Source organism: Lissotriton vulgaris, chromosome 8, assembly GCF_964263255.1.
Source record: "Lissotriton vulgaris chromosome 8, aLisVul1.2, whole genome shotgun sequence".
Taxonomy (NCBI): Eukaryota; Metazoa; Chordata; class Amphibia; order Caudata; family Salamandridae; genus Lissotriton; species Lissotriton vulgaris.
In genome coordinates this window covers 636126740-636150720 of record NC_141696.1, presented here as the reverse complement: position 1 = coordinate 636150720, position 23981 = coordinate 636126740, and the positions used below count along the sequence as shown (strand labels likewise).

Sequence of the window (23981 nt, the reverse complement as noted above, 5' to 3'; positions counted from 1 at the left end):
ATTAAGGTCTCGGGCGGACCCGATAAGGCAAGTCGGAAGCGAGGGACTCAGGACCCTAGAGTAAGGAGGCTATGCAGGCACCGAAATGCCGAGTTACCTAGCCACGAGGGCTGCGGCTGCACAAGTCTTACAGGCGTCGGGGTCTTCGCTGACGAGCCAGGAGCCGGAAGAAAAGGAGTTGCTGGCCGGCGACCAGTGCTGAATAGTTCGTAGAGATCCAAGCCTGGATCGGAGATTGATGAAACCTGAAAGCAGAGGGGACCAAGTTCGTACTACTAGCCAGTAGTCAGAAGGTACCAGGAAGGCACCGGTTGGCCGTCACCTCGACCAGGTGAGTGGGCGACGCTAGGCTCTGCAGTCTCACGGACCAGGAGGCGTTGTCGGCGACCACGGTGGAGGTGCGAGCTGTCCCACGAAGGATGATGCTGTCGGCGTCGCTGGGCCCAGGATGGGGCAACAAGCCTTGGCAGATCTCAGGGCCACGTGGTGGGCCTAAGATGGCGTCTTGAGTGGACCAGGAGGGTCCGGGGTGCTTCTCGCAAAGATGGAAGCAAGGGCCAGTCTGGAGCAACCAGACCAGCAGTGATGATTCTCGGATGTCGTCACAGAAGGGCACAAGCCAGCGGCTAGTGACCAGACAACGTGCTGAGCAGCGAGCAGAAGGGCCCCACGCAGATCGTGGAGATGCTGGGAGACTGTACTTCGGTGCTGGAGCGGCTCAGGGTCGGGGCTTCTCGGACCCCAGAGCACTCACCAGAGAGTTACCTCGATGGTCGTGCTGGTTTTAAGAGCGTGCAGGTTCTGATGATGGCCGGTCCCTCGAGGTCTCGTCGCACCCACAGATCACAGCTGAGCTGATGATGTGGGTAGAGGTCAGAGGTGCCAGGGAAGCCGGTTCTCGTCGAGCTGGGCCGTCGGATTCCTTGAGGAAGGACTTACAGCAAACCGCAGAGTTCTTAGTTGGTGCCCGCTGATGCAGGGTGACTACTCCTTAGTCACAAGGGAGAAATCTTGAGAAGAGTCTTGAATGTCCTTTCGTAGAAAGTAGTTCTTGAATCAAAGATGATCTAATTTGGAAGGGTCCCCGCTCCTGCCTTTATCCTAAAGAAAGGGGTGGGTACATGACTAGGTCCTGCCCTAAGGGTGGGACCAGGAAGGGGGGTAGTTACACCCCTCTCCCCTGCCGGACTTTCCCCAGGCCAGGGCTGTCGCCCCTGGAACTGGTTCTAACCGGCAGATGCGTAGTGAGCACCGGGGTGCCACTCCGCAGTCACCTTCTCGCCAAAGCCCTACCTACCCAGAATACACAAACCCTGTCTGGGACGGTGCGAACAGCGCCCTCGACAGGAAACCCTTTGTCCAAGTGCTCCTCGCTGGAAGGACTCCCAGCAGCAGGAGGTCAGACTCGTGTCTGTGGTGGCAGCATCCATTTTGTGGAGCTGAGGCTTCAGTTAACTTTAACCGGGGTTCACAGTTACGTACATGTCGTGTCCCTCTAGAAGGGTGGAATGCTAACCTCGTCGCCAGCATTGGTGAGAGGGCAGCACCCCGATTCGTATGACACCTTACTCGACATGCCTTGATAACGCGACACCGGAGTTACCGATATGGTACGCGTTATCATGGAACAGCTATTGGGTCTTGATTCCGCAAGCTGCAACCGGGCTCGGCTCGGGCCTGAACCTAGCTCACACGAGCCCACGCACTCTGCCTTCAGGATCGTTAAGGCCTGCCATAGGAGTGACTGATAGGAACTCGGGTGTCCATTGTATGGTTAGATATAGAGCTACTATACCTAAAGCGAAGGGTGATTACACGTCTTCGCCCCAGCTGTCCTGCAGCCAGTTGTGTCAAATTTAGGAGGCCAGCCAGGGGTGGCATAATACATGCTGCAGCCCCTGGCGGCCCTGGGTACACCTATGCCCTGCATTACGGGGTCTGATAAGGTGGCCCAGTACCAAATTGGTAAATGCACCTATGGTACATGGAATCCATTTTAAAGAGAGCAGTAGGCCTGGGGTCCTGATTGGCAGGGTCCCAGGTCGACTATGTCCAAAACCAGCTAAAACACAGGGCAAAAAGTTGGGGGCAACCATAGTCAGGATGTACCTTCCTACAGTTCCCTCTACCCATTTTGCCCTGGACTACAAAGTATTGTCCTACCTCCTCTATCGTATTCTTGTAAGCCAAGGAAAATGGCGGCCCCTGGTCACTGTCATTTCTCAGTTCGAGTTCCTCCAGCTCTGCTGTTAGTTCAGCTACATGCGCCTTAATCCTCTCAAGATTCCCTTCCTGTAGTTGAACCTTATCCCATTTCAGCCTGCGGTTACCATTGCAAGAGACAACCTCGCTGGTTATCTTCAAGGGGGCTTTAGTCCCACTTCCCTTTAATTTACCCCACCTTATCTTCATGCATAAGGGGTTATGGTCGCTGTCCTGCGAAGGTACGACCTCCATATTTATTAGGTCGCACCACAGTGTGATATCCAATAGGATGTAGTCAATTCTGGGCGGACCATTAAGCCTATTCAAGGTCATTGCTCCATCACGGTCAGAGATTGTCCTATCATTTAATGCTCTTAAATTAAACTCCATGGTCAGGGCATTGATCTGTATTGCCCTTGCTGACCATTTTCTAATTGGAGCAAGTGAGAGGGCTGGGATAGACCATCTGGAGTCCTCCACCTCTATACCCAGGGGGTCATCCCTAGATAGGGGTTCGAATGTACAATTGAAATCCCCTCCCACTAAGATTTTAGAGGTTGTGGGACATTTGGCTAATACCTGTTCTAGGATCGCAAATGTATCAGAGATTGTGTCCCCCGGAGTCCCTCTAGAATAGATATTAAGAAGGTCTATCCTGCTCCCCTTGCTATGTCCTGGGAAGGAGATATGTAAGATATCCATGGACACTGATTCGTGAATGGTAATATCCCAGTTCAAACCAATTTTTACCCAGATGTGAAGTCCTCCCGCTGGTCTACCCTTGCCACAGCTTGATGCTGGCACAAAGAAGGTTGCATAACCGGATTTGTGCACTGGGAGCAGGCTCCAGGTTTCTTGGAACATGCATACGCCGAACTTCGATGAACGCATTCCATTCTGGTAAAAACATCTTTTTTTTGCAACCCAGCCACGTTCCATGATAGCAAATGAATAACCCTGTGGCCTATAGCAGACAAGTCAGAGATGACTCCATTATTCCCACCCTGCACGCAGGGATCAGGCACACTAGTATCTTCTAAGGAACTAACTAATTCCAGGGGTAAATTGGTGTCACCGATACCCCTCGGGATCTTTGTTTGTAGGGTAGCAACAGCCCCGCAGCTATCATAGAAATGGGGAGCTATAGGGTCCACTTTCCCAGTCGCACAGTTGGTCGCAGCTGTAGGGATCGTGATCCCCCTATTTGAGAGACTTGGTGATAGTGCATGTCAATCCACCATATCCAGGCAGCTAAACCTATTCATGATCGGGAAGCCCCCCCAGTTATCCCTAATAACTGGCTTTGTGGGTGGGTGCTCCCCCCAAGGCCCCTGGTTCCAACCCCAATCTCGATGCCCTACTCTATGCCAGTTGCTGTTAACTCTAGGATCCCGCATGGGTCCACTCATAGGGGGTTAGAAAAAGGACATTCGTCTAGTGGCTATACCCTCAAACCTTTCTTGTGTGTCCCATGCACAGACTTGAGCACCAGTGTGTGGGTCCTCAAAATTAATTATCACACAATCTCCCCGGACAGATTTCCTCTGATGCCCCAGACATGCCACCCTCCTCACTGTCAAGATCTTACTTCTGCGATATGAGGGTAAAGGCCGGTTTTGGTTAAGCCAGTGTCGGACTTTGTTATGTAGCGACCAGTTGGTTTCCTCATGGGAGGCCTCCAATCCTGGGACCCCCGTCATGACCACCACGTACGGTGTGGCCTCCAGGGGGAGGTTCACCACTCTTCCTCTGTCCGCTACTCCACCATTTTTGTTTCCCTTTTGATGCGTGTTGTGTTCCCTGGGTGGAGTGGCCCCTTTACCGGGAAGATCGAGGCCTGTGTTGGATGTACCTTCCTTTTCCACTCTCTTTTCAACAACTGGGGCTGGATTAGGCTTGGTGTTAACCGGTACTAAAGGGGGTTTTGTAGGAGCTTGTACATTAGCTTTTTCACTGCTTAATGTGTTGCTCCCAACTTTCTGGGCCCCCAGTGTTTTTTGGTACATAGACTTGGTACAGAGATCAGCTAGTTGCTTTTCCATTTGGGATAACCTATTCTCTATAGGAGAGAGATAGCATTTAAGGAGCTCTTCTAATTTCAACAAAATTTGGGTGTCAGCCGCTTCCCTACTAACAATTCTCCCACACAGGCTGGTTGGACCTTCTAAATTCCCTGCACTCCCAGATTTTGTTATAACATCACTGCCCTGAGGGTCCTGGTTTATGTTTGGGTTTAGGGTGACAACCCTGGTAGTCTTTTTCTGGTGTCGTCCCCTTCCCCTCACTTTTTTTGATTCTTGTGTTTTAGGGATGGCGCCCTCCCTCCTGCCCCTCAGTGTAGTAACGCTTGTGTCTTCCTGAGTGGGGCTGATGACTATTTCCGGGGTATTTTCCAAATCTGTACTTAATTGCGAGGCAAATGATAGATGAGACGCTGAGAGATCTACTGTATTAGGTAAACTACATCTATCAACATGTACCTCTGCCTGGACATCTATAAGACTTATAGCCTTAGGATGATCAGGGGTTTTGGCCGCTGCAAATGGACCCATAGAAGATCTTTTCTTTGCCAAGGCGAGGTCTTGGGACACCCTACGCTCCATTAATGTGATCCCTTGGTCTATAAAGGTATTGGCCCTTATGATAAAGTTGTCCAGGGTGCCTGTAGATAAGGACCCTCTTGCAGCAGTTTTGCTTCTGCTCCCTCGGGTAGACATTATCAGAGGTACAGATCACCAGTCTGAGCAGTATGTAGCTGTATAGAAATGTATGTGATGATTGCAATGTGTGCATACTGCGACTCACCAACCAAGGCTAGAAGTGAACGTTAGAGGACTGGCCCAGCCCGGCCTCCACCGGTCTTGAACGGGCCCGCCCGTGGCCCGGCTCGTCCCGCGCGCATCCCGCGAAGCGGGTCTCTGCTTTGCTTTTACGCGCCTCCTGGCGCAGTCGCGGCGTCCAACAAGCGCGCCGCAGCCGAGGCTGCCGGGAATCGTAGTTCCGGGGCGGCGACGCTCCTTCAACACCCCGTGACTCCTGGCGGTGGCGGCGTGGTCCCAGGTACTATGAGGCAAGGTGCAGCGTTATTAGTAAGTGGTACTCTGGTTTGCTGTCCCAGTAGAGCTGGGAGCCAATGGCCTTGCTGTGGGCTGAGAGGCCGGAGTTGTAGATATCACCATCGGGTGATCCGCTGATGCTTAAGTGGTCGGGCTGGGCCTGGCACGGTCAGGAGCCTGATTGTCTCCCCCCGTGGCCCTTGCGGCAGAGCAGGGGGCAGCTGGAGAGGGAGACCCCCTGAGAACGCAGTGATCGGCTGACGGAGCGGACTCCGGAGCGAACCTCCGGACCTCACGGGAGCGCCCCCGGTAGGGTGACCAACCGTCCGTAAATTTCACGGACTGCCCGTTATTTTGGCCCCTTGTCCGTGAGCATTTCTTTCACGGACGCCTTTTGTCCGTAATTTTGGGGATGGCAGCAGGCTGTGCCAGCTCGCACACTTCTCTGAGGCTGCAGCAGCCCCTCCCCGACCTCGCTCAGTCTTTGTACGGGCCCATTGTCATTCTGATCTGGCTGATTATCACCTAAAGAATGACAATGGGCCAGAGGTGTAAGGAAGCACGGGGTGGTGGGGGGGGGGCGTGGGGAGGGTGTCAGAAAAGTGTTTCATGGCCCTTCCTTTGATCTGTGACTCGCAGATCAGCACAGGGCAGGATAAAAAACAAATAAGGCTAGAATAATCACTCTAACACAGCATGAGTGTGTGGGAGATGGGGGCGCAAAGGGGCAGGGGGTGCCAAAGTAGCCAAAAGGGGCGACAGAAAGAAAATTATGATAATGGTAAGTAAAAAAAAAGCACAAGGCAAATAGAGGGAGAAAGCGAAGGAAAACTAGAATGCAAATACTGAAAGAATGCTGGAAAGAAAGAGAAAGATTTAGATTTAACAATGGAAGGAAGGACAAGAGGATGATCAAATGGAAAAATGGAACACAAATGAATGTTAATGTGGAATATGGAAATATGAAAAGAAAATTAAATATGATTTTAAAGAATAGAGAGAGACAGACTAAATGAAAGGATGCACAGACAGAAGGATAGAAAGAAAATAAATGGAGGATGTAAAGACTAAAGTAGATGACAAAGGTGGATAGAACGAAGGACATAAGGAAAGAAAGAAAATGTAAAGACTGGAAGAATAACAGACAAACGTCAATATAGGTAAATGCACTTTTTGACCACGTTTCTTTCCTGCTGTAAAAAGCATAATTTTGCATTATTTTTGCAAACTTTTATAAGGGGAACAATTTTCCCAGACTTCAAAATGAAAGACCAGGATAGCTCACTTTGCTCCTTTATTTAGTGCCATATAAAGTGTGGGTATTTTATTTTTCTGGCTACCTTGTAAAGGACCCTTTTGTAGTTACAGCGCATGGCATGCCGTCCTCTGCATAGGTCTAGGGCACTGCATGCTGCTTTTGGTAAAGAGCCGTGCTGAAGAACTAAGCTACATTTTAAAATATCCAACAGGATGAAAGGCAAAGACTTCCGAGTACTTTGCACTACTGCAATTTTTGGGCCATAACAAAAATGTCTCTTTAACTCTGGTGATTGATGTATCTCTTTGAGAGATCTGAGGTTTCACTAATCCCGGTTTTGACTCATCATAAAGAAGCATAGAGGCATAGAGGCATAGAGGCATAATGCGCCTCTTGTAAGGCACAAAGTGTAACATGCAGAGTAAAGTATTTATTTGTATGCAAATTGTAAAGACAACCCCCACCACTATGTTATGTGTTATATCCTCAGTTTGTATTTCCGGGTCACTGGAATTGTGCAATTGTGCGGCTTCAACAGTTTTCGCATGATGGATGGATTTGCCGCATGTGCCACATAATCCATTATTAGCTGAATATATCTGAAGATTCTAATTTAAAAACAGTTGCTACCTCAAATGGTTAAAAAATAACGAAAAGGGCAGTGGTGTACTGCAAAGGTTGACTGGTCACCTTCCTTTGCATATTACTATATTTGGGTGTTATACAGGTACTAATGAGGTGCAACCTATGACCAGAAAGTGTTGAAATGTACACAAATGAGAAAATAATATGGTAATACTATGACAAAATTTGCAGCATTACGCTGCATTAATTCTCTTTTCTTGAAAAAATAATTTAATCTACCCTGCAGCATAATTTGGCCCTCCCTGCTGCATAATTCCAGTGACCCTGCATATAGTACCTAACAGTATGGATGCCTTGTGACTCCTACACCTTGTAGCCTTCCTTGCCTTAAGTAACATTTCCTATACATTGATTTACATACTTATATGAGTCATTGTCTCTGAACAATAAGTGTGTGAGCTGAAGCGCGCAACACCCTACATTGGGCGGAGCAGCATTGTAAAATAAATGACATACACATGAGCGAGGGGCTATATAGCGATGAGGGGCACCATGGGAGGTTGACAGCGAGGGAATCTGTGCAGAGGGAGGTCTTTGGTGAAGGGGCGTAATGTAGGCTGAAGGTCTCTGCATTCCCTGCAGAGCAGGTGGGACAACATTTCAAAGAAACCCCAAACTGTAAACAAAATATCATATGAAATACCACAAAAAGAGCTGCACAGTTGCTCAAAGCTGTGCACATACCAAAACGATGAGGTGCACGATTGTCTCAACTTAATATAAACTTATTTTGACATGTATTTATGTTGGTTATCTATTTGCTTACTTATACACTACTGTACGACCTTCTCTGATGTGTCTGAAAGCGTACATTTTGTCCCAAATTTCTGTCCTGAATTTTGACCCTTTGTCCTGAATTTTTGTCCTGAATTTTGACCCTTTGTCCTGAATTTTTACACTCACTGTCCTGAATTTGTACCTATGCCAGTTGGTCACCCTAGCCCCCGGTCAGCTGACAAGTGGAGAGGCCTGAGCGGCGGAGCCCGTCCAGTGATGCAGGGAGAAATGAGCGGGACCCAGGTGCGTTTCCCAGCCCCCCCCCCCCCCCCCCACCCCCCCTTCACTCTGCACGAGCCAAACTGCAGCAGGGGAACTCACCGCCAGAGACGCCAGGCACCTCTTGGACCTGAAATGGGCGAGTTCAGCCAAGTCTGATTCTTAAGCAAGAAGGCCCCGGGGGCACGCTTGAGGAGGAGCGGAACCTTCAGTTCAGAGCCGGATGGGGGCCTCGAAGCAAATTGCATACTGCTGCGAGCTGCGGAGCAGGCCCTGGTGTGACTTGGACTGCGCTCTTCGCCCCCGCACTGGAGAGGATCTAGTCTGTGCCGGTTTGGTACATATCATTGGTCTCATCGGAACAGAACAACCCGCCAGGTAGGGACCCGAGGTTTTCGCACGGGGGGCCCAGTAGCAAAAGCAGTCGGGGGGAAATTGATGTGGGGCAAAGCTGGTCAAAACACGTTCACTGCAGGATGCCAAGAAGGTGCTCGGTCTCACAGACGAGGACCTGAACAAGCCTTCACAAAATGGGTCTGGACGACGCACACCTGGCCTTGATAGATGAAGTAGAGCGTGCTGCTATCCATTGCGCCTACGACCAGATCCAGAGACTACCACGAAAGAGAGGCAATGGTTATTGCCTTCTTGGGAGATTACTCCGTTATCGCAGACTAGCCTCAGACAAGTGACAATGCCTTGAAGGGAGAAGCAGAGCAGAAGCTCATATTCGTTTGTTCCCAGGTTCTTATTGCATGGGGCCTGGGTGGATGGGGAGGTAGGGTAGGTCAGATCCTGCTGACATCTCACGCCTTTCAATGGGTTTGAAAACCTGTACAGGTTGCCCAAAACGGAACTCTCTCACGATAAACGGTTCACAGTTGTCTTATAGGTTTTTGGACACCTGCGATTCAAGCCTTAGAGTGGATTGCAGTAGTCCGGATTTGCTGGGCGCTACCCCGACCCTTCCCTATGACTGAGAACTTTAAGATAATTTCACTTAATGTTAAAGGCCTTTATAGCCCGATCAAAAGAAAGGTACACTATCCTACATAGAAAACTCAGGTGTGCTTATCTGTCTCTATAAGAGACACACCTGCTAACTGGAGACACTCAGATTGCGCACCAGAGCATTCCCTCACCAGCTATTTTCAACTCCGCTCCAAAACACCAGGGGTGGCGATCTGAGTTTCTACGTCATTCCCAGGTAAAATGGGCCACAAAAGAAGCGAAATAAAGGGACGGTTGCTGGCGCACACGTTCACCTTAGGTCACCATGTATTTACTCTGGTCTCAATTTATGACCCGAACGCTGGACAGGAAGAGTTCCTCCGTGCGGCGGTAACAGCAGGTACTGAATCTCCAGACAGATCAATGATCCTAGGGGGAGACCTCAATCTTGTCCAAGCCGGGCTTTCAGACATCTGGAGGTCTCGGCATCCGTCATCTAGAGAATATACATTCTACTCCCACCCCATAAGACGTATGCCAGTATTAATTATATTGACTAGTGATATAATGTCCCAACAAACTCAGCAGACAGATTCTCCCTTGCTCTCTTTCAGATCACTCGACAGTGCATATATCTCTTGCCCTCCCCCACCAACACCCCTACGTCGGCTGTGGAGGTTGAGGGAGACATTACTACAGCTCCCCACGGTGGTACTGCGCATCACAAAAGCTATTGAGGATTATCTTGCTATCCATGATACGCTAGATACTCCTATTGCTACTCTATGGGATGCGTTGAAAGCAGTTATTAGGGGGGAATTGCTAGCAGTCTATGCGAACGATAACAAAATTCGGAGGTAAAAGCAGGATCAGCTCTCTGCTGAACTGGCGGAATTGGATTGCATACACCAAAGGACGGGAGCACCCAGGGTCTGGAGGCAGCTGACAGCGGTGAGGGCACAATTAGCGAGTCTCGACATCGATAGGACAGAACATACGGCCCTGCGTCTCCGACACGCATTCTACACCAAGGGTGACAGGTGTGGGAGACTCATAGCAAATAAGTTGCGGGCTCAGCGACAATCGCCCTCTGTATCCTTGAATTTTAGATCATATGGGGCAGGAGCAAACCTCTGACCATGCCATCGCAGATAGTTTGACAATACTACGAATCCCTCTTCAAAGCACAGGAACTCTCTGTAGAGGCTTCAGCGCAATACCCACAGGGAGTGAGGACCTCCAGGCTGGTTCCTATCCAAGTGGAAGACCTTGAGTCCCCAATTCGGTTAGAGGAAGTCATAACTAACCCTGGGCGTAGATCTCTTAGTAGCGCTACGCGAAGTGCACTTCGCACTACGCAAGCTACGCGAACTGCCTAGAGCGGTAGGGAAAATGCTATTCGCACTGATTGCACAGTGCCGGCCACTCGCAATTAGAAACCTGATTTTCCCTCCTTGAGAATCTCGCCGGGAGGTTTATTTTCCACACTCACGATAGGCAACTTGATGTTGCTGATCGCGAACGAGGAAATAGTCTCGCCGGGATGTTATTTTGCTCGCTCACGGTCGCCAACTTGCCATTGAGGACCCTGAGCAAGCAAAAAATACCCGTTATGCTAAGCTACGTGTTTTTGCACTGTGCTACGTGCAATTCGCGTAGCGCGTAGTTGCGCAAACTACGCACACTCCGCGAGCCAGGGTTAGTCATATCTCCAATATCTAAATTAAAACCACTTAAATCCCTGGGCACAGATGGCTTTTCTTCCAACTTTTACAAAACCTTCTGTGCCACTGTGGCCCCTGTACTCATGAGAGTCTTAAACTCGATCTGGTCAATATCTCCAATGCCACATACGATGCTAGAAGCCCTGGTCACGGTTATACCCAAACAAGAGAAGGATAATAGGACATGTGCTTATCGTCCCAGCTCCATCCTTAATATGGATCTCAAAATGTTCACAGGTATCCTAGCTCGGCGACTCTTTCCCTGCGTTCCAAGGTTAATCGACTCAGACCAATCTGGGTTTATATCTGGTCGCCAGTGCTCCAATAATATCAAACGCCTCCTGCATATCATAGATAAACCCGAACGCTTCCAACAGGAGTGCATGATCATATCGGTGGTCGACGAGAAGGCGTTTGATAGGGTGCATTGGCACTATCGCAAAGCAACCCTACATTATTTTGGACTCCCAGACCGATTTATTGAATGGATTTTTAGCAGCTATACCGAGCTGGTTGCTTTGGTCCGGGTAAATGGAATGCTCTCTGCCCCTTTTCCCCATCCAACAGGGAACGAGGCAGGGATGTCCTCTCGCGTCACTCTTATTTGCTCTCTACATGGAGCCTTTGGCTCAAAGAGTGCGCAATGAACCTGTAATCACTGGGGTTTGTTTAGGAGTAGATGTTCACAAGATTAGTCTCAACGCTTATGATGTAGTGGCCACCCTCAAAAAGCCCGAGCAGTCGCTCCCTGCCTTGTTGGCCAAGCTGGAGCATTTTGCACAAGCGTCAGGTTTCAAGGTCAATGTCGGCAAGTCCCAGGCCCTTGGCCTGACTTTCAGACCAGAAACACTGGAGTTACTCCAGCATTCGCACCGTCTACAATGGGCTCAGGATCATATCCTTAACCTCTGTGAATATCTTACAGCCAAAAAACAGTCCACAGTTCCCTAAATTACACAGCACTGCTGAGACAGAACCGTGACCGTCTACGCAAATGGCGACTGTACTCCCTCTCCTGGCTGGGCAGAATTGCAGCAATTAAAATGACGATCTTGACCAAAATTTCACGTCCTTCCGGGTCAGTCAGGAAGGACGTGAGGAGCAATGCAACAAAATAAGGCTTAAAATGGGGGAGGAACTGGAATATATAAGACGAAACAGAAGGGAAACCCTTCGTCCCAGAAGCCAACCGGTAAAAAACAACGCACAAGAAGAATGAGGGAAAGAAGGAGGGCCGCAAAAAAACATTGGGAGCAAACTAGGAGGACGGGGCCGGGGGACGTGGAAAAACAAACAAGCCAAGTAAAGGAAAAAACCCCGAACAGCCAACAAAATGCCAACACTATTATCAATTTGGCAAAAATAGACTTGTCTGCTGCAGAAACCCAATTGATCTCTTTGGAATTATCGTACTGTCCAGAATCAAATTTTAAATATACTCAAACCAGGGCAGATGTTTATCAATATATTTGGAAGCTCAAACTCCAAAAATTCCACAAATTACAAACACAAGCTAGTGTGGAAGTGCCTCAACCCCCAGAAAGGTCAGACACTCCGAGACTGGTAGCAGGAGACTACAACCTATTGTCAGATCTTCAATCACTGGTCAATTTAACCTCACCATCTCAGATGTCCAATCCTCCAGGGGAATGGGGGAGCATTATGGAAGGATTTCCACAAAGAAATGCGCATGAGATGACAGCAATGGCCAATAAGAAACCAGAAACCCCATTCAAAAACAAATCAAAATTCATGTCTGTAACTGCCAAAGACTCAATAGATGTTTTCAACGAATTGGTAGTGGCACAAGTAAAGAAACTCAACATGATAACCAATATGAACAAAAGAAAATTCACCAATCAGTAAAGAAGGTATGGACAGTTAATGGATAAATTAAAAAAGGAAAACAACATTGTGATTAGAAACTCCGATAAGGGGGGTAACATAGTACTTTGGCCTCTTTCAGATTATATGGTAGAAGCATACAGCCAATCGAATGATAATTATTGCTACCATTAGAGTTCCCCCATCAAATATAAAATCATGCAGAACCAGTTACATAATAAATTGGTGGCTTGGAAGAGTTTGGGTCTCTTGAGTTTAGATGAATTTACATTTTTTTTAAAAAGAACATCCTAAAACACCTGTCATATACTTTATACCAAAGATTCATAAGAACAAGGAAAGACCTCCTGGCAGGCCAATTATAGCAGCCTGCGATGGACCATTTGAAAATTTGTCTAAATATATAGACTTTTTCTTACAAGAGCACGTCCAAGGCTTGGAATCTTTTATCAAAGACACTGGTGATTTTATATGTAAAATTGGTAAAGTAAAGTGGCAAGAAGGTTATCAACTTATTACCTTAGATGTATCTTCGCTATACACCTGTATAAAGAACTGTGACCGTTTGAAAGTAGCAGAATATTTTTATATCTACAAGACCCATTGAATTCACTCAACACAATAGAATGTTATTGGACATGTTGACTTTCTGTTTGGAGAATAACTTTTCTTTTTTAAATAACAACTGTTCCGGCAGGTTCAGGGTGTTGCGATGGGGGCCAGCTTCTCCCCCAGCTATGCCTGTATGTTCATGGGATGGTGGGAGGAGCTGGTCCTCAGGAAGCAATATCATGACACTTACAAAGAGAAGGTGGTGTCATGGTTAAGATATATTGACAACCTGATTATTATCTGGAACAGGACAGTGAAGGAAGCAGAGGAGTTCATTGAATGTATCAATGTAAATGATGTCACTTACGTCTTGTATAAGTAACTATAGTGTCCCTATCTTAGACGTCAAGGTTGCTGTAAACAACAGTAACATGTTTACATCCTTGTTTCGTAAAGAAACTGCGGGCAATACGTTGCTTCATGCAATAAGCACACATCCTCCTCATTTAATTCACAGCATCCCCTAATGAGAGATGCTTAGACTGCGGAGGATATGTAGCAGTAATGTGGATTTAGAAAAACATCAACAGGAAAGCAAAGTACGCTTTATGGAACGAGGATACAGTGCCAAAAGTATAGATACAGCTATCAAGAAGTCGAGGTTAAGTGCAAGGGAGGAGCTGTTACAGGATAGGAATCTGTCGCATAACGCTGAAGAGAAAAAGCTGTCAGTTTTTGCAGACTCCGCTAGATTAATTATGACCTTTAGCAGACAGCAAAAGGAATTGCGCAAGATTATTCAGTGCTATTGGCACATAGTCAAAGACGATCCCAATATAGGTAGTTCGCTCCCAGAATTCCCTTTGATAACATATAGGAAATCAATATCCATGGCCGATGTACTGGTCAAAAGTAGTCTAGAGTACAAGGAAGAAGCCGGATGGCTTACGGCCAGGAAGGGATTTTTCAAATGTTCGAGCTGTAAGGCCTGTAACTTTGGATGCCACAAAACTTCATTCCTGACAGCTTTTAGAGTAAAACCTCAAATGATCAAATATCATCTAACCTGTAGAAGTGAATTTGTGGTATACGTGCTGGAATGTAGCTGCAACTTAATGTATATCGGGAGGGCCAAGCTGGCAGCACACAAAAGGGTGTTACAACACATCAGGGCCATAACTAATAATGGCTCGAATTACCCAGTAGCACGTCACTTCAAGGAACATCACGGTGGGAATTTAAAGGAATTGAAGTATTATCAATCAATCAATCAATGACATTTATAAAGCGCACTACATACCCGTAGGGTCTCAAGGCGCTGGGGGTGGGGGGGGGGGGGGGGGGGGGGATGCCGCTACTGCTCGTCATTGACACTGTTCCAATCCAAAGAAGAGGAGGTGATAGGGAAGGGAAATTAAGACTTCTGGAAACCCACTACATATCGCAGCTCGACACAAACAGCCGAACGGGCTTAATATGAGTGAGGACTTATACACATACTTAAAGTAAAAATTCCCTTTCCTTATTTTGATAGCAATTTCAAAAAGTATTGCATTGCACTGAGGAGCGTTCAAATGGTTTAAATCCAGTTATTACAAACATGAAACAATTCTATTTTACAATAACTTTTTGCACTCTGTAAAATCATGAAATATAGAATTATTTTTATTAATTATGAATACTTTTAATATTGTTGGTTTTTACAGGAATTTTAATGATGGATGAATTATATTTATGTAAATGTAAATGTGGGTGTACTTGTAAAGAGCACTGCGACTCCATGGAGTATCCTGGCTCTGAAGACCGCTGGGACCCGGTTTTCCCTGTGAGATGGTCCCTTTCTGGGTATCTCCAAGGTGAAACCAGGCATCCCCGGCGTCTGTGGTGGGCCGTTGTAGAGATGAGGCAAGCTTAATGCCCAGAGTTGCCGAGTGTGTTCCCTGGTTAGAGTAGGCACCCAGGCGAGAATTATCGAGTACATTTTGACCCTGGTCCACGACCCTGCCGCGTCGGGAATTGCCCTGGTCCCGGGCTGTTCTCTGCTTACGGGTCGGCCGCCTCTAACCAGTGAGCCACACCACTCCACACTATGTGATTTTATCATATTTAATATATGTATTTATTGAGTACCTATGTTTAATTTTTGAAGGATCATATTTATAATTGGGGGAATCATTTATCAATTTTCTATTTTTCTGGTTAAAACCTCCGATATAAGAAATCAAAAGGTAATTTGCACATGCTGTTTTTTGCACATAGTCTTGCTGTAGTGGCAATATTTAGAGTCAAAGGCCATTAAATTCAAGCAAGAGTGGAATAAGTTAATGCACATTTCCAATAGGCACAATAGCACTTTTGACTTTTTAAGTTTGCACATTAAGAAGTAAAGCAGGGAAGCTATACTTCGAAAACATTTTGCACTTCAGTATTTTTCAATGGGCTATTATATGGGTTCTATATTATCACTTTTAATTGTTTACATTGGCATGGATAAGAACAACCAGGGGCATCAAAGATTAACTATGCATTTGAGCTAGAAATTGTCAAAATGTATTGGTTTATAGACAATAGATATACACATTGTGTGGAAATTACAATGGCATAAAGAGTCACTTTAGGATTTTTCCTAAAAAAAAATTGTATTTATACATAATATTTGAACTTTGTGGAGTGGAGAGAAAAAAGCATGTGAGCCCTTACTGCATTTCTAGTATGTTTTCCATGCTTATGAATGCACTGTCACTTTAAAAATGGAGGTGGTACACATCGGTGTTGGCATGTGATCAAGGCAGGGATCTGCCGAAACGTGTTGTGATGGCGGCTGGTGGTGTTTCCGAATAAATCAAATTAGCACCAAACCTGGGTCTACGCTCGTCTTTTCGTGGTTCTTAAGCAACTGTGCAAGTTTGTGGCATATATATATATTTTTTCAGGCCCTCCCTGTGGCCCCTCCCTCAGGAGTGCTACACTCCCTAAAGAGAGACCTAGCAAGCTTCATATGAAGGAATCAGGGCCCCAGGTTGCATAAAGAACGATGCTACAAGGCTCCCATCCACAGAGGTCTAGCGGTTCCGAATCTATAGGAATTTTATTGGGCAGTCCAGCTTTGTGCTTTGGTCGAATGGTCCAGGCCGGAGTCTGAGAAGCACTGGCCGTTCATGGACAGAGCATTAGCTAAACAACGATTATGGGGAATCCCTTTTCTTGCTAAAGCAGACAGACCTTGTAATGAACAAGTTACTTACCTTCAGTAAAAATATATCTGTAATAAACATTAGTTTGTTATAGATTCCTTACCTTAGAATTACCTCGAGGCATCCGACTGGATCCAGAAAGTTTTTTGTCAGCAGTACCTCTGCGCGTCGGAAGATGGCGTTGGACGGCTCCGCGTCCGTCACTGACGTCGTTGTCGCCGGGATGACATCGTGGTAGCTACTTAGACACCACCTTCGCGTGCTGACGTCAGTTTTGCACACTACTTTCCGGCCAGAAATGCAGAGCCATGCCAGACACTGACCACTGCTGCGCAAAACTAGGGCCTTGAAAGGATGTCCTTAACCCTAGAAATCAGTTCACAGAACGGGATGGATGGGTGGGGCGGTAAAGAATATATAACTTAACTAATGTTTCTTACAGATAGGTCGGTACCGAAGGCAAGCGTTCATCAGAAAGAAACACGTTAGTTATAGATTCCTCACCTTAGAATAGATACCCCAGCAATACCAACCCCAATGGTGAGTCTGCAAACCAAGATCACACCAGAAAGTCCTTGAGAACAGAACGGCCAAAAAAGCGGTCTCTCCACACTTGACGGTCCACGCAGTAGTGTGCAGCGGGCCCATGTAGCTGCCTGACAGATGTAATTCAGAGGAACTCCTCTTCCCAAGGCAGAAGTGGCTGCCGTCGCTCTGGTGGAATGGGCACGTAGCCCCACTGGAGGCTCATTTTTAGCCAGAGAATAGCATGCCTTTATACACAAAACAACCCATAGAGAAATAGTTTGCTTGTGTACGGCCCAACCTTTCTTGGCACCAACGTAGCCAACAAAGAGTTGGTCATTCACCTGGAACTGTTTTGTGCGATTCAGATAGAAAGAAAGCACATGTTTTGGGTCCAGACGGTGAAGCCGCTCTTCCTCTTTTGTTGACAGTTGTGAAAACGGCTCAAAGGGAGCGCACATTAAAAAAGTTAAAACCAAGTTCAAGTCCCACTTATGCAAAACTAAGGGATAGGAGGAAAGAGCGGAGTTATGCCTTTCAAGAAATGACTTACAACAGGGGACTTGAAAAGGGGAGGCTGATCTGGAAGCCGAAGGAAGGCAGAGATGGCTGAAAGATAGCTCTTGAAAGTGCCCAGAGCAGAGCCCTGCTGGGCTAGAGAAAGAACCTTTGCTGTGCACCATGCCACAAACCTGTGCCACCGACAGATGTACAATGTCTTAGTGGCTGCCAAGATTACATCACAGACTTCAGGAGCCAGGTCGAAAGACGCCAACTGCCGCCGCTCAATTTCCATGCAAGGAGGTGGAGACTGGACAGGTTCGGGTGGAGGCCCATACCCTGCTGCTGCGACAGAAGATCCTCCGAAGAGGCAGCCCGATCAAAGAATCGATGGCCATGTTGAGCAGCTCGGGATACCAGGCTCTTCATGCCCAATCCGGAGCAACAAGAATGACTTGGGCCCGGTCGCATCTGATCTTCAGCACTCTGGGCAGAAGTGGTATAGGCGTACAGCAGACCGCAACTCCACTCACGATGAAAAGCATTGCCTAGCGAGTGCCGCCTTGGAAATTCCGACGGGCAGAACTGCTGACATTGCGCGTTCTCTTTGGTGGCAAATAAAGCTAAACGAGGCTTAACAAGGCTCTCCCCACTGTTGAAAGAGACCTTGCACCACCTCCGAGTGAAGACACTATTCGTGATCCATCATGCGCCTGCGGCTGAGTTTGTCTGCCCTGGCATTCAGAGAACCTGAAAAGATCGGAATCCTTGCGAATGCCGCCTTGGAAATTCCGACGGGCAGAACTGCTGACAGAACTGCTGACATTTCGCTTTCTCTTCGGTGGCAAATAGATCGAACAAAGGCTCTCCCCACCGCTTAAAGAGAGCTTGCAGCACCTCAAGTGAAGACCCCATTTGTGATCCATCATGCACAGGTGGTTGAGTTGGTCCGCCCTGGCGTTCAGAGAACCTGCCAGATGTTTAATAACCAGGGACATGCCCTGATATTCCAGCCATGTGTAGAGGCAGAGAGCCTCTTGACATAGGGTCCACGACCCCACCCCACCCGGTTTATTGCAGTACCAAATGGCAGTGGTGTTGTCCGTGAACACCTGCACTACTCTCCCTTTGACAGAAGGAAGGGATGCTTTCAGTGCAAGACGGATCGCCTGAAGCACTAGCAGGTTGATGTGGAGCCCGGACTCCAACAGAGACCAGAGGCCTCTGTTCTCCGCCTCTCCCATGTGGCCGCACCACCCCAGAAGGGACATTTGTCACCACCATGAACTCTGGTTGAGGAAGGCAGAGGGACCTGCCATTAACCCAATCCTGGTTTGTGAGCCACCACTGCAATTGATGTGCAGTGCCCTCCGAGATCTGGACGCAATCAGAAAGATTACCCTGATGCTGTGCCCACTGGAACTTAAGGTTCCACTGCGGAGCCTGCATATGCCACCTCGCATAGTTCAACAGCAGAATGCAAGAGGCCATGAGACCCAGTAGTTTCAGAATCAGTCTGACCGAAACCCGGGATAGACCCCGAAAGATAGGAATCATAGCCCGAATATCCCAGACTCGCTGCTCAGAAGGATATGCCTGAAACTGTGCTGTGTCCAGAACCGCTCCGATGAACAGGGGCTTCTGAGAGTGAAGGAGGTGTGACTTTGGCACGTTGATGGTGAACGCCAGCTAATGCAGGAGGTTGGCCGTAGTCTGGAGGGGGAAGACAAACGCCTGGGTCGAGCCCGCCTTTAACAGCCAGTCGCCGAGATAAGGGAAGACTGGAACCCCTGATCTGCGCAGATGAGCGGCGACCACCGCTATCACCTTAGCTAACAGCAAAGTGGCGCTGGTAAAGCCAAAGGGGAGCACAGTAAACCGAAAGTGTTTGTGGCCTACCGTGAACCAGAGGTAACACCGATGGGCCGGCAGGACAGGGATGGGAAAATATGAGTCCTGCAAGTCCAACGCTACCATCCAGTCTCCAGGGTCGAGGGCAGACAGGACCGGAGACAGTATCAAGATTTTGAACTTCTCCTTCCGGACAAAGCGGTTGACGTTCCTGAGACCCAAAATAGGCCCTTGTCCTTCTTGGGTACCAGCAAGTAGTGGGAATAACAACCACAAACTACTTCTGGGGCAGGAAATCGCTCGATGGTTTCCTTGGCCAAGAGCCGTAACTTCCTGTTGGAGAAGGGCCAGGTGATCCTCCGACATGCGATGGAATTCAGGTGGCATGGATGGAGGGAAAGTCTCAAAGGGGAGGGAGTAGCTCCTTTGGACTATCGGCAAAACCCACATGTCCAACGTGATGGTTTGCCAGCGGGGGAGGGGATGGCGGATCCTGCCGTCCACTGGCGAATGGTGGCCCTGAAAGGTCAGACTAGGACGGCTTGGAGGCTGTTGCAGAGTGGGCACTGGTGGACTGGCCCACCCCCTGGTCCACGACGGTGGAATCGACGTGCCCAGTAGCACAGAGGCTGGACAGCTTGTGCAGGTCTGTGGCTCTGGGTGGTACATGGTGGGACAGCCCGTCCGTAGCCACAAAAGGGGCGAAAAGCAGACTACGCTGGGCAGGAGGTGGCAGCGAGGCCCAAGAATCTGGCTGTAGCCCTGGAATTCTTAGAGCCCTCGAGCGCATTGTCTGCCTTGTCGCCAAACAAGCGACGGCCATCAAAAGGCATGTCCAAAAGTATAGCTTGGGCATGACCCGACAACCAGTGGATCTCAACCAGGCATAGCGTCTCAGGACTAATGACGTTGAAACCGTCCTGCCTAGTGAGTCGGCGGTGTCCAGCCCACAGCTTATGGTGAACTTCGCTGCGTCACTCCCTTCGGCAAATGCACGGGAGAGCACGGCTCAGGTCTCCGGGCACTGTGGTAGCACCTGCACCACCAAATCCTACACTGAGTGGGAGTAACGGCCCAAGAGACATGCGGTATTCCCCGACCGCAGTTATAACATGGGGAAAGAAAACCTCTTCTTCCCAAGGTGGCCCAGCTTCTTGGATTCCCTATCAGGTGGTGTGGTAGGTAATGCACCCTTGGAAGTCGAGGCTTGGACCACCAAGCTCTCAGGTGTGGGATGCTGAGAGAGGAAAAATAGGTTGCCCGGGGCTGGGCGGTGGCTTTGGGCAATCATCCTATCCACAGGAGCCCCTGTATTGGGCTTGGGCCAAGTGCCCAAAAGGATGCCCGTGAGTCCTCATTAAACGGCTGCAGGGGCTCAGAGGAGTCCGCTACCGGTTGAAGCACCCCGGTCTGGAGGTTAGCCCTGACTGCCACTGGATGAAGCTCAAGATTTAAGGTCTCAGCCGCCCTATGCAACACCACGCGAGCTCCCTCTCGACCAAGACCTCGAGCAGCGCAGAGACGGCTGCCGGGCCTCAAGAAGCTTTCAGGACAGATCCCGCAAAGACTTCAGGTTCATGGCCCGGCAGTCAAAGCACGACTTTGGGTCGTGGTCACGCTCCAAACACCAAAGGCACACAAGGTGTGGTCTGTTACCAACATCAATTTGCAACTGGAGTTGCAAGCCTGTAAGTCGGTTCGAGAACGGGACATTCCTGCGTGCAGCAGGAGTCGAACAACTTGAAAAGATGTCGACAAAAAGTGACTCGAGTTACTACTCTCAGAAAAAAGAAAGAACTGGCGTCAGCGCGCAGGGGCCGCATCTAAGTAGATACCGCGACATTATTCAGTCAACGACGACAACAACAACGATGAACGCAGAGTCAACCGACGCCACCTACCGACGTGCAGGTGTACTGCTGAAGAAAATTTGCTGGGTTCAGTCTGACTCTTGAAGGTAATTCGAAGGTCAGAAATCCATAACTGTCTCTTTCAGATATGGACACTTTGTAAAAGTTGCATCAGAAAGGGAGAGGCTAGATGTGGGCAGTGGGCTGCGGACAGCACTTACCATGTGAGCAGTGAGGCAAGCACTGAATTACCGAACGTCTAGGTAAGCAGCAATTTACATTAAAGTGAGTGGAACCCAGCAATAATAAAGCATTTACTCCTTTAATTCTTATTTTTTTTAATCTAAAACCCCTTTAATTTTCGCTCCTTGCGGTGAGGAAATCAGATGACGCACAACACAAACAAAGGGAAATCTTTCATGCCATAACATCCAAGGACACATACCAAAGGTGGTTCTAATTGCCAAAACATCACAAGGTGAACCAGTCTTACAGTAGAAATCTCAAGAACATTAAAATAAAAATAAACTTTAAGCACACACGCTATTACCTTGGTTATTTCATATTGGTTTACTGGGATGCTGCCATTAATTACATTTTCACCTATCTCCACTAGCTGTTTTTGTATATTCTCCACAATGGTGTCTCGTGGCTGATCCGAAAGGATCTGAGTGATGATGTAGCTGTGAAAAGAAATATATTTCATAAAATTACCAAAAAAAACTTGAACTAATTAAGAACTGGGATTGAAACAAACTAGATTATAATGGTTTAGCTAAAAAAATGCAAAAGAATAAAAATATGGGTACAGTACATGTTATCAAAACCAGCACTATGAACTATAACAAGAATCAAGTCAAACAAAAAGATGTATGCCAATTTTGAAAGCTTTATTTGGTTAGTAACTGTTTGCACCTAAAGTTCATTACATCCGTGCTAGTTTCACAAGGAATTTCACAACTACTGGACTATATTTACAAATTCTTCTATCACAACTTTGGCATTGAAGACATTGATCATTACATAGATTTTGCCCAAGTCAAACAAAATTATAAAACATTATGTAGGAAGCTGGCTCTCTATATTCTACACCATAAAGAGGATTAGTATGCAGTGAGTCCAGTGAATCCCCAGAGGCTTTACAGAGGCCAAAGAAGACAATGCACGCGTTACTTACCTTCGGTAACGATATATCTGTAAGAAACATTAGTTAGTGATAGATTTAGAATTATCCCAAGGCGTCAGACTGGATCCGTAAAGTTTTCGTCAGCAGTACCCCTGCGAGTCGGTAGGAGGCGTCGTACAGCTCCGCGTCCGCCATTGGCATTGTGGTCGCCGGGATGACGTCGCAGCAGCTACTGAGACACCGCCCTCGCGCGCTGACTTCAGTTCTGTACACAACTTTCAATGCCAGGAACGCAGAGCAATGCAAGAAACTGACCACTAGTGCAATGAAACTAGGGCCCTGAAAGGATTGACCTTAACCCTAGAAAATAGTTCGCAGTACCGGGAGAATGGGTGGAGTGGTAAGGAATCTATCACTAACTAATGTTTCTTACAGCTATATTGTTACCGAAGGTAAGTAACTTGTGCATCTTAAAGAAACACATTTGTGATAGATTCCTTACCTTAGAATAGATACCGCCAGCAATACCAACCCCGGTGGTGGGTTTGCGAAACAAGATCACACCAGGAAGTCCTGGACATCAGAACGGCCAAAGAAGCAGTCTCTCCGGACTTGGCTGTCCAGGCAGTAGTGCTTGGTAAACATGTGAAGCGAAGCCCACGTAGCTGCCTGACAGATGTCATGTAAGGGGACTCCCCGTCCCAAAGCAGTAGTGGCAGCTGTCGCCCTGTTAGAATGGGCGCATAGCCCTACTGGAGGCTTCTTTCTAGCCAAAGAGTAGCATACTTTGATGCATAGAACGACCCACCGAGAGATGATACGCTTGTGCGCGGCCCGACCTTTCTTGGCGCCCACGTAGCCAACACAGAGCTGATCATCCAGACGGATCTGTTATGTGCGGTTCAGATAGAATGAGAGCGCACGTTTTGGGTCCAGATGGTGGAGCCTCTCTTCCTCTTTTGAGGGATGCGGAGGCAGAAAGAAGGTGGGCAAAATTGTCTGCCCGATGTGAAAGGCAGTGACAACCTTCAGCAGAAAAGATGGACGTGCTCTTAAGACAACTTTGTCAGGATGGACAGAAAGAAAAGGAGGTTTAGAAGAAAGAGCCTGGAGCCCCACTCACTCTTCTGGCAGAGGAGATGGCAACCAGGAAAGCAGTCTTTAAAGTGAGAAGACCAAGAGGACAGTTGTGCAGTGGCTCAAAAGGAGAACACATCATAAGTTCCACTGAGGCTTCACAAGAGGGACAGACGGCAACATGGGCGTAATGCCCTTCAAGAATGTATTCACAACAGGGTACTTGAAAAGAGAAGTCTGATCAGGAAGCCTTAGAAAGGCTGAAATGGCCGAAAGATAGCCCTCGATAGTGCCCAGAGCAGAGCCCTACTGGGTAAAAGAAAGAAGGAACAGAAGAACCTCCGAAAGAGGGGCAGAAAGAGGATCTACAGCCTTTGCTGTGCACCATGCCACAAATCTGTTCCACCTGCAGGAGTATACCGTTTTAGTTGAGGGACGCCTAGCTGCCAGAATGACCTCAGAGACTTCGGGAGGTAGGTCGAAAGACGTCAACTGCAGCCGCTCCATCTCCACGCATGGAGGTGGAGGCTGGACAGGTTTGGGTGGAGGACCGTCGTCTGCTGCTGCGACATAAGATCCTCCCGAAGAGGCAGTCGATCAGGGGATCGATGGCCATGCGGAGTAG

At 48.0% G+C, this 23981-nt stretch overlaps 1 protein-coding gene across 1 annotated transcript in view; it reads right to left on the bottom strand.

Annotated features, from left to right (window-relative positions):
* Nucleotides 1-23981, bottom strand: part of POLA1 (DNA polymerase alpha 1, catalytic subunit) — a 2033948-nt gene that overhangs the window by 633970 nt on the left and 1375997 nt on the right. The window contains exon 30 of the mRNA XM_086934515.1: nt 21704-21836. Within this exon, the coding sequence (XP_086790641.1) occupies nt 21704-21836 (133 nt within the window). The remainder of the gene's footprint in view (nt 1-21703; nt 21837-23981) is intronic.